This window comes from Sus scrofa, chromosome 12, assembly GCF_054392235.1.
Source record: "Sus scrofa isolate SSC_HxYL_T2T_F1_AM1 chromosome 12, Sscrofa_HxYL_maternal_Yorkshire_Landrace_v2.0, whole genome shotgun sequence".
Classification (NCBI taxonomy): domain Eukaryota; kingdom Metazoa; phylum Chordata; class Mammalia; order Artiodactyla; family Suidae; genus Sus; species Sus scrofa.
The window spans coordinates 40,183,441-40,195,709 of NC_139394.1; the positions used below are offsets into that span (position 1 = coordinate 40,183,441).

A 12,269-nucleotide genomic window follows, 5' to 3' on the forward strand; every position below is an offset into this window, starting at 1 on the left:
GAAATGGCAAAAAGACAAAAAAAATTAAAAAATAATAAAGTGTGAGCAGGTAGCTATTCTAAAGAACAGAGATCCAACACTAACCATGCAGAGTTAATCTTCACACAATATAAACTGAGTTTAAAATTGGTAATCCACTGAAATTTATTGTAGTTATTCTGACATTTTAATAAGAGACGATAAGCCATCTGTGTATTAGAGCCAAACTGAACATTTCTAGGGTCAGCCGGAGGCAGAGAAGGGAAGAACTGCACCATAATAGGATGCTTCTCTGAGGCTTTATAGCGCAGAGGCAGCTGGAACTCTACATTTGTATAGCAGGTAATACCACAGTACAAGGATGTAGGAGCTTCTGACTGATAGGTAGGCTCAGTGCTGGGAGCCAGGACAGGGTTGATGCTTGAGTCTAGTGTAGTTTGACTTTTGGCATTAGTACCTTCTGGGCAAAGTGTTTGAGTTCATGAAATTAGATATTTTGGCTTAAAAATCAATATCCCTGATTGGTACAAGAGATAGGCATTATATCTTTGCCTTGGCAGGGCCATTTGTATGTCCTGCTCTCCCTTTGCTCTCCCTTTGTCTCTAGTTGCTTCCTTCAGTTGTTACCCAGGTCACATAGTGCAAGCTGTTTAAAACCTAGGATAGAAGACTTTTATATCTTCGTGAATGTTTTGTTTAATCAGATTGCTTTCTTCCTAATAGGAACTGCTGCTTTGCAGATTCACATTGTAGTCTGTGTAAGTGCTGCTCCCTGGAATCAGGCAACATGGTGTCTCTGCTAAATCTGGCTATGGTGCATATACTGAGGAATAGGAATTGTGGTTTGATGTTGTACAATGAAGGAAGAAGCCGAGGAAATTTTAGGAAAAAAAAAAAAAGGTGGGGGCTCTGAAAGATGAGCCTGGGTAAAGTGCTGGGGAACTTGGGCCGTGAGAACACATCATTCTTGAGTGAGATGGGGTCAAAGTCAGTAACAGAGAAATCTCAAAAACCTAAGGTTGAGCAGAAGAAGCCAGATTCATAAAGTGCATTTATATAAAGTTCAGAAACAGGCAAAACCCGTCAGTGGGGTTAGAAATCTGCATATGTTTACCCTTGTGGAGGGGAACAGACAGAGCAAAAAGAAGGCTCTGGGATGTTCTCAATCTGAGTTCTCAATCTGAGTTCTCAATCTGAGTTCTCAATCTGAGTTCTGGGATGTTCTCAATCTGAGTGTTGGGCCATTGGTATGTTATGTGTGTGAACATTCATTGAGCTGTTCATTATGATCTGTGTAGTTTTCTATATGCATGATATACTTCAGGATAAAGTTAAAAAAGGGCAAGTCTGCATATATGATCACCCTAATTGACCATAACAAGGAATTGGATAAATAGATGCTGGTTAAATTATGTATGTTCCTTATACCCTTGAGAAATACAATGAAGGTATGTTTGAGAATGAAAAATTCTGTGTGTACTTACATGAAGTTATTATTAAATAAATGAAATTTCAGGGAGTTCCCATTGCAGCTCAGCGGTAATGTGCCGACTAGTATCCATGAGGATGCAGGTTCAATCCCTGGCCTTGCTCAGCGGGTTAAGGATCTGGTGTTGCCGTGAGCTGTGGTATAGGTTGTAGATGCAGCTCCGATCTGGTGTTGCTATGGCTGTGGTGTAGGCCAGCAGCTGCAGCTCTGATTCATCCCCTAGCCTGGGAACTTCCATGTACTGTGTGTGTGGCCCTAAAAAAAGAAAATAAATAAATAAATAAATAAAGTTTCAGAAGGTATATCCTACTTAAGTAAAAATAAACCACTATACGCAGTGTTTGTTTGTGCATAGAAAACATCTTGAAGGACACATACTAAATAATTAACAGTGGTTAGCCTTGAGGATTGGTTTATGGGTAGTGTGACAAAGTGAGGAAAGCTGAACTTTTATGTAATTTTTTTTTTTTTTTTTTTTACTGAGAGCATGAGTTAGTCTTATAGTAAAAATAAATTCCAAATACTATTTTATTATTTTAATTTTTTGTCTTTTCAGGGCTGCACCTTCTGCATATGGAGGTTCCCAGGCTAGGGGTCTAATTGGAGCTATAGCTACTGGCCTACACCAGAGCCACAGCATCACTAGATCCGAGCCGCGTCTGCAACCTACACCACAGCTCATGGCAACACCGGATCCTTAACCCACTGAATGAGGCCAGGGATGGAACCTGCAACCTCATGATTCCTAGTCAGATTTGTTTCTGCTGCACCACGATGGAAACTGCCCAGATACTAATTTAAAGGTAAATTGATTGGGAGAAGTAATGTTGCTATTCTGGTTAAATCTCCAAAGTGCAGTTAAAGAAAAAAAGGAATTGTGGGAATAGTTAGAGACCCACCTCGAAGAGTTAGTATCTCCCTTATTCCACCTCAGAGGATGAGGCAGTGTTTAATGAGCTTGAATATAGGCACTTGATGTAAAGTAGAAGTAAATTGCCTCTCCAATTGTCATTTTAGTTGATCCAGAGTACCAGAAGGAGGCAGAACAGAGACATCGAGAACTGGCAGCTAAAGCTGGAGGATTTAATGACTTTGCAACCTTAGCTGTCATCTTTGAACAGTGCAAATCAAGGTATGTGAGATAGTTCTTTGGCATGGAAAGTATTGGTTTGCAATTGATGCAGTATATATATATACTGTGTGACTTTAGATGGGTTCAGTGGGGATGATACTGACCTCAAGGTATTTTTGTGAACATTGGTGAGATTTATTTGTGTCAAGTAACTGTGACTTAGTAGTCATTTATTGCATAACAGTTGGTTCTTTTCTCTTCCTAAACCTTTCCTGAAAATGACCTCATAGAATTTTGGTTCTGTAGAAGTAGCTTAGATGAGAAAATGGTTGAGTATTTGTTAATACTTACACATATAAAAAGAAACCCATTTACAAATTATTTTGTAAATCAGCACCTACACTGATTTGTTTTTTAAAATTCCTTAAAATGCTTTTTTATTAATTGGATGGATCTCATAAAAAAGCTGATGATTACTTAATAGACTTCTAGTTTTGTAATGAAAATAAGAATGTTAGGAGTTCCTGTTGTGGCTCAGGGGTAACAAACCTGACTGGTATCTATGAGGATGCAGGTTTGATCCCTGGCCTCAGTCAGTGGGTTAAGGATCCGGCATTGCCGTGAGCTGCGGTGTAGGTCGTAGACACGGCTCAGATCTGGCTGTGGTTTAAGCGGGCAGCTGTAGCTCTAATTCAACCCCTAGCCCGGGAACTTCCATATGCCGAGAGTGTGGCCCTAAAAAAAAAAAGAAGAGAAAAATGAAAATGTTAGACTGTCTTCCACTTACAGCAGATATTTTTGAGATACCAGTATTTTTGTTTTGCAGTGGAGCTCCAGCTTCATGGTGCCAAAAACATTGGATTCATTGGAGGTGCTTATTTTCTGCATTTCGTGTTGAAGCTCAGCTTAGAGAACTAATCAGGAAGCTTAAACAGGTGATTGCTATAATGATTTTTCCTTGAGTAGCATTTTGGCAAGACCCTCTGTCTGAGTACTCTACCCAAAATTGTGTGTATTTTAAGGTGTTCTAGAATGGCTTGTGGGAATAGGCACTGTTCCTAACCCTGTGTGAACACCCAGCTGTGTTATCCCTTATACTTTTGGGAGGTTCTTTTCCTGGCCTTGGGTAATTTCCTCACATAATGCTAATCAGTATGCTGTTGAACTCTTGAGGCCTGTCAGCAAATCTCTGGAGAGTTCTCTATGCAGTTCTTTTTATTTATTTATTTTTTTTATTTTTTTTTATTTTCCCACTGTACAGCAAGGGGGTCAGGTCATCCTTAGATGTATACATTGCAATTACAGTTTTTTCCCCCACCCTTTCTTCTGTTGCGACATGAGTATCTAGACATAGTTCTCTGCAGTTCTCTTCTCTCCTGAACTCTGGCCTAGGAATTCTAGCCATCCTGGTTTTCCTGGATTCTCAGCTCCATCCCTCTTTTTTTGGCCACATCCGTGGCATGTGGAATTTCCCAGGCCAGGGATCGAACCTGCATCACAATTGCCACCTGTGCTGCAGCTGCGGCAACACTGGATCCTTAACCATCTCCACTATAGGGGAACTTCCTCAGCTCTGTCACTTTAACTCAGGTTCCCCTTAGGTTTTTCCTTTCTTGCACCTTGGTCCAGAGTCTCTCCCAAGGTTGACTGTAAGCTGAGGCCATTGTTGGGCTTTACTTCATTTATTTTTCTTCTTTATTTCTCAGAGATCACTGCCCCTTATTGCTTGACATCTGGTGTTTTGGAAATAATAGTTTCATTTGTTTTGTCCATTTTTTGATTTTTTCAAGCAGAGGGGTAAATCTCGTCTTTCTTACTCCATAATGGCCAGTCCTTAGAAATGGGGATTTTTAAAACTAAAAGATTGTTTCAAATAACTGTTCTGTGAGATTTACCACTGTTCATATATTCTTTCTATAGCAAAGTGACTTCCCAAGAGAGACCTTTGAAGGCCCTAAACATGAAGTACTGCGGAGATGTCTTTGTGCAGGTTATTTCAAAAATGTAGCTCGAAGGTAAGCATTAAGAGCTTGAGAGATGGTTAGAGAAATACAACTGTTTTTTTGTTTTTTGCTTTTTTAAAATTTTGTCTTTTTTAGGGCCACATCCATAGCATATGGATGTTCCCAGGCTAGGGGTTGAATCACAGCTGCAGCTGCCAGCCTACACCACAGCCACAGCAACACAGGATCCGAGCCACATCTGTGACTTAAACCACAGTTCACAGCAACACCGGATCCTTAACCCACTGAATGGGTCCAGGGATCAAACCTGCGTCCTCATGGATACTGGTTGGTTCATTACTGCTGAGCCACAATGGGAACTCCAAATACAACTGTTTTTGATGACAATATTGAGCTATTTAATATTAAAGATTGACAGTTTGATTTAAGCTCTGTGATTATGATGACATCTGTTACAATGACCCTTTTCATTAATTGTGTTGATTGGAGTTGCAGGTATTACAGTTTTTAATGTAGTTGGATAGATAGATAGGGTAATAAAAAGAGGTTTTACTATGTATATGTATAATATATGTTTGTACGTGCATAAATACATACATATGTACCTAACTGTGAGATGGACCAGGAGCAATGACAGTATAATAGCAATGAATATACTTTGTGCCCAGATCTTGACTTAGAACAGCCGTCTGCCACATGAAGGACCCAGGGCTCTTTGGAGAAATAAGCCTGGGAAAGTACAAGATGAGCCTGAAACATCTTAATTTTGCCAGCAAGCAAGAAGTGATCAATGAAGGTTGAAGTCATGTCAGAAGTACACAGGAGCCAGCTTGAATAGGTCCCAGCCTATGAAAGATGGGATGTTTTGAGCTTCGCAATAAATAATAATAGTAATGGATTCTAGAACCCACTGAATAAAATGTGAAATCATGGGTCTATAATCCTATAAATTAACAAATGAGTAAATTAGAAATTTAACGACAAATGGAATTATATACCTAGTTGAATACCTCTTCTGTGCTCGTAAAGAGTACTTGTAATTCTTGTTATTTAAAAAGGGAAAAAGTGATTTCTCAGTGAAGAAGCCTGGCAGATGTTACCTAAATCAAGCAATCAAAGAGAATAGCATTAGTAATGAAACAAATCAAAATCATGTTCCTCCTGATAGGATATAATGTAAACACAGCATCACTTCTGTGATATTTGTGGGAAAGATCTGTAATTTGAATACAATCATCCTAAAACAGACAAAATCAAGTTGAGGGACATGCAGTTCCCGTCCGTGGCTCAGCGGAAACGAATCTGACTAGCATCCATGAGGACAAAGGTTCGATCCCTGGCCTCGCTCAGTGAGTTAAGGATCTGGCGTTGCCATGAGCTGATGTGGCTCGGATCCTGAGTTGTTGTGGCTGTGGCAGTGGCCAGTGGCTATAGCTCCAATTGGACCCCTAGCCTGGGAACCTCCATATGCCACTGGTGTGGCCCTAAAAAGACAAAATATATATATATATATATATATATATATATATATATATATAGAGAGAGAGAGAGAGAGAGAGAGAGAGAGAGAGAGACATACTACAAAGTAACTAGCCTATAATCTCTAAAGGTATCAAGATCATGAAGGTCAAAGAAAGACAAGGGGGGTATTCCAGAATGAAGGAGACTCAAGGGACCGTGAAAAGTAAAGGCAATACGTGATTCTGAACTGGATCCTTTCGCTGTCAAGGATATTATTAAGACATTTGATCAAACTTCAGGGGGGTCTGCGAATTAGATGTTAATAATGTATCAGGGTTAATTCCCTGTTTTGATGGTTGTATAATGGTTGTAGGAGAATATCCTTGATTGTAGGAAATTCATATTCAAGTATTTGAGGATAATGGGGCATAAGGTTGCAACTTTTAAATGGTTCAAGTAAAAAAGATTTTTGTACTGTCCAATTTTGTACTGTACATACATATACACATATATATATAACGTAGACAAATAATCATAATTCAGTCTGACCTGTGTTATAATAGGAATATACATAAAGTTCCATAAGAAATCAGTTGTGATGATTGAGCCAGGGTATAAACAGTTATGTGGGGGACGCATAGAAGGGGATAAGAATTTGAAGTTAAAAACATGAATTAGAAAAATTATAGAGGAGGTGTTCTAATCATCACATTTTAGAATAGTGAAAATTGTTTATACCTTTAAAAATAGCAATGTAGCATAATACAATGTAAAGAATACTGTATTTAAGTCAGAAGACCTATGTTTGGGACTTGCTTTCACCATGCATTAGTTCTGTGACCTTGAGAAAGCTAGCTGCCTGACTGTCCCCGCCCAGGGACTGAGCCCTGGCCTGAGTTGAATCTGTTTTAATAAAGTAAGCTGGCTCTCTAAACTCATAAGTTGTTTCGAGGCTTTATAATGAAGGCATTTTGGAAATTCTAAAGCACAAATGCAATACTATTAATATTACTACTTACTAACCAGAAATATCTCCGTTTATCTAAAATGACTAAGTTGTAACATTAGTTTTTGTTTGTTTGTTTGTTTGTTTTGTCTTTTTGCTATTTCTTTGGACCGCTCCCACGGCATATGGAGATTCCCAGGCTAGGGGTCAAATCGGAGCTGTAACCACCGGCCTACGCCAGAGCCACAGCAACACAGGATCCAAGCCGTGTCTGCAACCTACACCACAGCTCACGGCAACGTCAGATCGTTAACCCACTGAGCAAGGGCAGGGACCGAACCCGCAACCTCATGGTCCCTAGTCGGATTCGTTAACCACTGCGCCACGACGGGAACTCCTGTAACATTAGTTTTAAGATTAATTGGTAGAGAAATTATAGTGACAGTTGGATAAATATAAACTGCTGCTTATAGTGCTCTTTGTAATAGAACATATGATAAGTTTTCATCGTTTGTGCTCTGCTTATTTCATTGTCCTTTGGTTTTTTGGTTCTTAGATCTGTTGGGAGAACATTTTGCACAATGGATGGGCGTGGAAGCCCAGTTCACATTCATCCTTCCTCAGCAGTAAGTACTTTATTATTATTTCTTTTTTCTTTTTAATGCCTCCCCTGTGGCATAGGAAGGTTCCCAGGCTAGGGGTCGAATCGGAGCTATAGCTGCCAGCCTACACCACAGCCACGGCAACAACAGATTCTTAACCCACTGAACGAGGCCAGGGATCGAACCTGCATTCTCATCGATATTAGTGAGATTGTTTCCACTGAGCCATGATGGGAACTCCTATTATTTCTTTTTGTAAGGTACCTTATTTTTAATAAAAGGAAGACATTTGTAAAGGTGTAGGAATAAGTAATATACAGATGTCTTCTACTTTTCTCTTTGAGGATAGGATGAGCATTTATCTATATTACATAAACATATTGATTGGCCCATGTCTCCTCTTTAAGAATACAGAGATTAATTCAGAAGAATTTGGACTGTTAGTATTTGGTTGGTCTAATGTGGAATAAGGCAGGTTATTGAGGTATCATCCTTAAAAGAATTCTTTTGTGTAGCTTCATGAACAGGAAACCAAACTTGAATGGATCATTTTTCATGAGGTATTAGTTACCACCAAAGTCTACGCAAGAATTGTGTGTCCAATCCGTTATGAATGGGTGAGAGACTTGTTACCCAAGTTGCATGAATTTAATGCACATGATTTGAGCAGTGTGGCCCGACGTGAAGTGAGAGAAGATGCAAGAAGGAGGTGGACAAATAAGGAAAATGTAAAGCATCTGAAGGGTGAGTGAATCACTTGTTCTAGAGCATAAATGTCCAAATTCTCATGTAGTTACAGAAATGCTGTTGCAGAGCTTAGATTCTGGCTCTGTCTGTCTCCTCATAAAAGCAAAGAGTTGTCACGAATCTCAGACTTAAGTTATTTTTTTACTTCCTTTTTTCCTTCTAATTATGTTTTTCCTTAATCCCTTTTTCTAACATTACTAACAACAAAATCTATTGAACTTTTGCCATGTGCTAACAACTTACATTACTCCATTAAATTTTTATAGTAACCCTAAGAAGTAACTACATATCCCTACTTTATAGATGGGGAAATAACAGTGTAATTTTGCTGAGAATTCCAAAGCTAACATTTGGTGAATCTGGATTTTGAATCCAAAGAGTTTGACTCCGTGGCCTCTACTCTTAATCATTATGCCATATTGCTTCCCAGTGGTGCTTTACTGGTTTTATTTTGTTCATAAAATTTTGTAAATTATTGCCTTAGAACACCCTTTTTTTTCCCCCAGGAGATTTTTCCTGAAATGTTAGGTCCTAATTAGAAGGCATAAACAGTTGTGCTGAACTGGGACAGAAAGCTTAATTCCCAGCTCACATATAAAAAGCTTTTCAGTAAAGCTTTTTGAGGCTGATTGATGGAGTAAATTGTTATCCTTATTTAACATCACTGAAAAATAAAATGATGGAGAATTTTGCCCAAGATTATAGAAGAGTCTTTAGAAATTTTGACTACTAGGTATTTGGTTGCAGTGTATAACTACACTATGTGCTTGAATTAAGGTCAGTTTTTCTGCCTCCTCAGGCCTCTTCTCTTATTTTTTAGCCATCAACTATATCATTTCTTAGGGCCACATCTGCAGCATACGAAAGTTCCCAGGCTAAGGATTGAATCGGTGCTGCAGTAACAGCCTATACCACAGCTTACAGCAATGCCAGATCCTTAACCCACTGAGCAGGGCCAGGGTTTGGACCCAAGTCCTCATGGATGCTAGTCATGTTCATTACCACTGAGCCACAACGGGAACTCCTGTATCATTTCCTTTGATAGGGCAAATTTTAATTGCCTTTTTTCTCCCTTAACATTGAAAAATCAGGGCATCTCTTTCTCTTAACATTTCTAGTACTGAAACTCAAAACTAAAGTTTTACTGGATTAATTTGTAATGTTTTCAGATGGGATATCAAAAGAAGTCCTAAAGAAAATGCAAAGAAGAAATGACGATAAATCCATATCAGATGCACGTGCTCGTTTCCTTGAGAGAAAGCAGCAGAGGTCCCAGGATCACAGTGACACACTGAAGGAAACAGGCTAAGCAGTGAACCCTCCAATTCAGGAAGTAGGAAAAGCAGCCAGAAAATGTGCTTCTACTTTACCATTTATGTCAGACAGCACTACCAAGAGGAAGTGGTCAGCAACTTTTCTTAGCATACAAGTTAAAAGCAAATCAAAGCTCATCTGTACCAGTAAATGGAATTTTCGAAGAAAAGATTGGGTTGCCATCGTCATAGGCAATGATACATGAAACCAATGAAAGACAATTTGTGTGAAATTTTCCTCACTTCAATTTTGCTGGCCTTAACTGGTATCAAATGCTGTCATTGAGATATTTTCAAAGAACATTGAATTGTATTTAATCAGCGTGTATTCCATTTGCATCGAAGCATTAAAAATTATTTTCCTTAAATCTCTTTAAGGCCTTCTTGTTGCTATTAGAATAGTATTATATCAGGTTTTCAGGTTATGTGACCATTTCCTTACGAAGGCTGAACCTAAGAGGTTTTTACTCAGCAATACTTAGATGTCTAACTGTTTAATTGCTACAGAGCTTTATAGATATTTAGAGAAAAGACTTAATCAATTAGTAAATAAGAAAATTGCCTATGGCAAGGTTCTTTGTTGAATTAATATTAATCCTTAAGTTGATTTTTCTGGGGTTATACAAATTCCTTTTTATATAAAAGTATATTGTTTAAAACAGTAGCTATAGCCATTAACCAAAGGACAGATGATATATATATGTTCTCTTTTGAGCTGGCCCTACATACTTGTATCAGCACCATGTATGTAGGTGGACAGTGTTTCAAACAGCCCTTCCACCTGGCCTACTCTCTTGCCTCACAGCTGCTTGGGTAGGACCAATTAAACATCTGTTAATACCAATCTTGAGAGGGATTTTCAAAGCAGCCAACACTATCAACAGTGTTTCAAATTGGAACCTTGAGGCCAGTTAGTATCACACTCAGGCCACACTCAGCACTTGCCCACTCTGTTGTTTACTGCCTTGTATTCTAGGTATTTGTGTATTTGTCTGTCTCCCCCACTAGATTATACGCTCCTTGTGGGCAGGGACTATGTCTTTTTCATCTTTGTATCTTTCATGGCATCTAGCACAGTGCTTTGCACATAGTAGTCACTCAATGTTTGTTAAATAAAACTATTAGTGTCATTAAAATTCAAAAGGCAGTATAATGTGTGTTTTTAGATGTTTTTTTTGTAAAATTTAAGAATCTAAAGTTTTTATGGGTAACTCACTCTTTTACAGTTATTTCCCTTGGCATCTAAACAGTTTTCTGTTCATTATTAGAAACTTGAAGCTTTTATTGAAAAATCCCATGAGGACCTAAATCCATGTGATTGTTGTTGAAGTAAGGTGAGTGGTGATGGTTTCTCCAAACATTCCCAGCGTTGTCAACTTGTTCATTTTAATCTTCAGTGCTCTATACATTTTCAGCACATTATTCCTATCAGTTTCTCTTTTCAGGTATATGTATCAGTGCCTTTTCTTAAGACGTGGTGGGGGTGTATGTTGATTCTTGGGATGAAAGCTCTCTTATCTGAGTAAACATTTATTAAGCACACATTCTATATCTATGATCTGTATCTATAATTTCGTCAGTTGTCCCAAATAATATCCTTTATGTCATTTTCCCCCATTTTAGGATCCAGTCAAGAATCGTGGAGTTCCTGGAGTTCCCGGCGTGGCACAGCGGTTAACAAATCCAACTAGGAACCATGAGGTTGGGAGTTCCGTCCCTGCCCTTGCTCAGAGAGTTAATGATCCGGCATTGCCTTGAGCTGTGGTGTAGGTCACAGACGTGGCTTGGACCCCACGTTGCTGTGGCTCTGGCGTAGGCCGGTGGCTGCAGCTCCGATTCGACCCCTAGCCTGGGAACCTCCGTATGCTGGGGAGCGGCCCAAGAAATAGCAAAAAGACAGGAAAAAAAAAAAAAAAAAAAAAAAGAATCATGGAGTTCCTGTTGTGGCTCAGTGGTAACAAACCTGACTAGTATCCATGAGGATGTGGGTTCAATCCCTGTCCTCACTCAGTGGGTTAAGGATCCAGCATTGCCATGAGCTGTGGTGTAAGTCATAGATGCAGCTTGGATCCTGCATTGCTGTGGGGTAGGCCAGCAGCTATAGCTCCGATTTGACCCCTAGCCTGGGAACATCCATATGCTGTGGGTGTATTTAATCTCCTTTAATATGGAAAAGGTCCTTCGTCTTTCTTTGCATTTTACATTTAAAATTTTTTTAAATTGGAGTATAGGGAATTTATAAAACAAGGACCTACTGTATAGTGCAGAGACTATATTCAATATCTTATAATAACCTATGATGGAAAAGAATCTGAAAAAGAATATATATAACTCAATCTCTGCTGTACACCTGAAACTGTAAAATGACCTATACTTCAATTTAAAAAATAATAAAAAATCAAGTATAATTTACCTACAACACTATGTTATTTCCAGGTGCACAACATAGTGATTTGATATTTCTATACATTACAGAATGTTCATCACAATAAATTTATTTACCTTCTGTCACTATACATAGATAACTACAGTGTTACTGACTCTATTCTTATGCTGTACATTTCTTCCCTGTGACTTACTTATTTTATAACTGAAGATTGCACCTCTTTTTTTTTTTAATAGGTTTTATTTTATTTATTTATTTATTTATTTATTTATTTATTTATTTTTTGTCTTTTTGCCATTTCTTGGGCCAC

General features: G+C 38.6%; 1 protein-coding gene across 3 annotated transcripts in view; it reads left to right on the forward strand.

Moving 5' to 3' along the window:
- The window catches only part of DHX40 (DEAH-box helicase 40), a 46,889-nt gene extending 36,173 nt beyond the window's left edge, over positions 1-10,716 (forward strand). For all 3 annotated transcript variants that reach the window (XM_003131664.6, XM_084985021.1, XM_005668994.4), the window contains exons 13-18: positions 2,486-2,600; positions 3,367-3,475; positions 4,461-4,555; positions 7,468-7,537; positions 8,029-8,257; positions 9,430-10,716. In XM_003131664.6, the coding sequence (XP_003131712.1) occupies positions 2,486-2,600; positions 3,367-3,475; positions 4,461-4,555; positions 7,468-7,537; positions 8,029-8,257; positions 9,430-9,569 (758 nt within the window). In that variant the 3' untranslated portion in view covers positions 9,570-10,716. The remainder of the gene's footprint in view (positions 1-2,485; positions 2,601-3,366; positions 3,476-4,460; positions 4,556-7,467; positions 7,538-8,028; positions 8,258-9,429) is intronic.
- Positions 10,717-12,269: the final 1,553 nt, after the last annotated feature.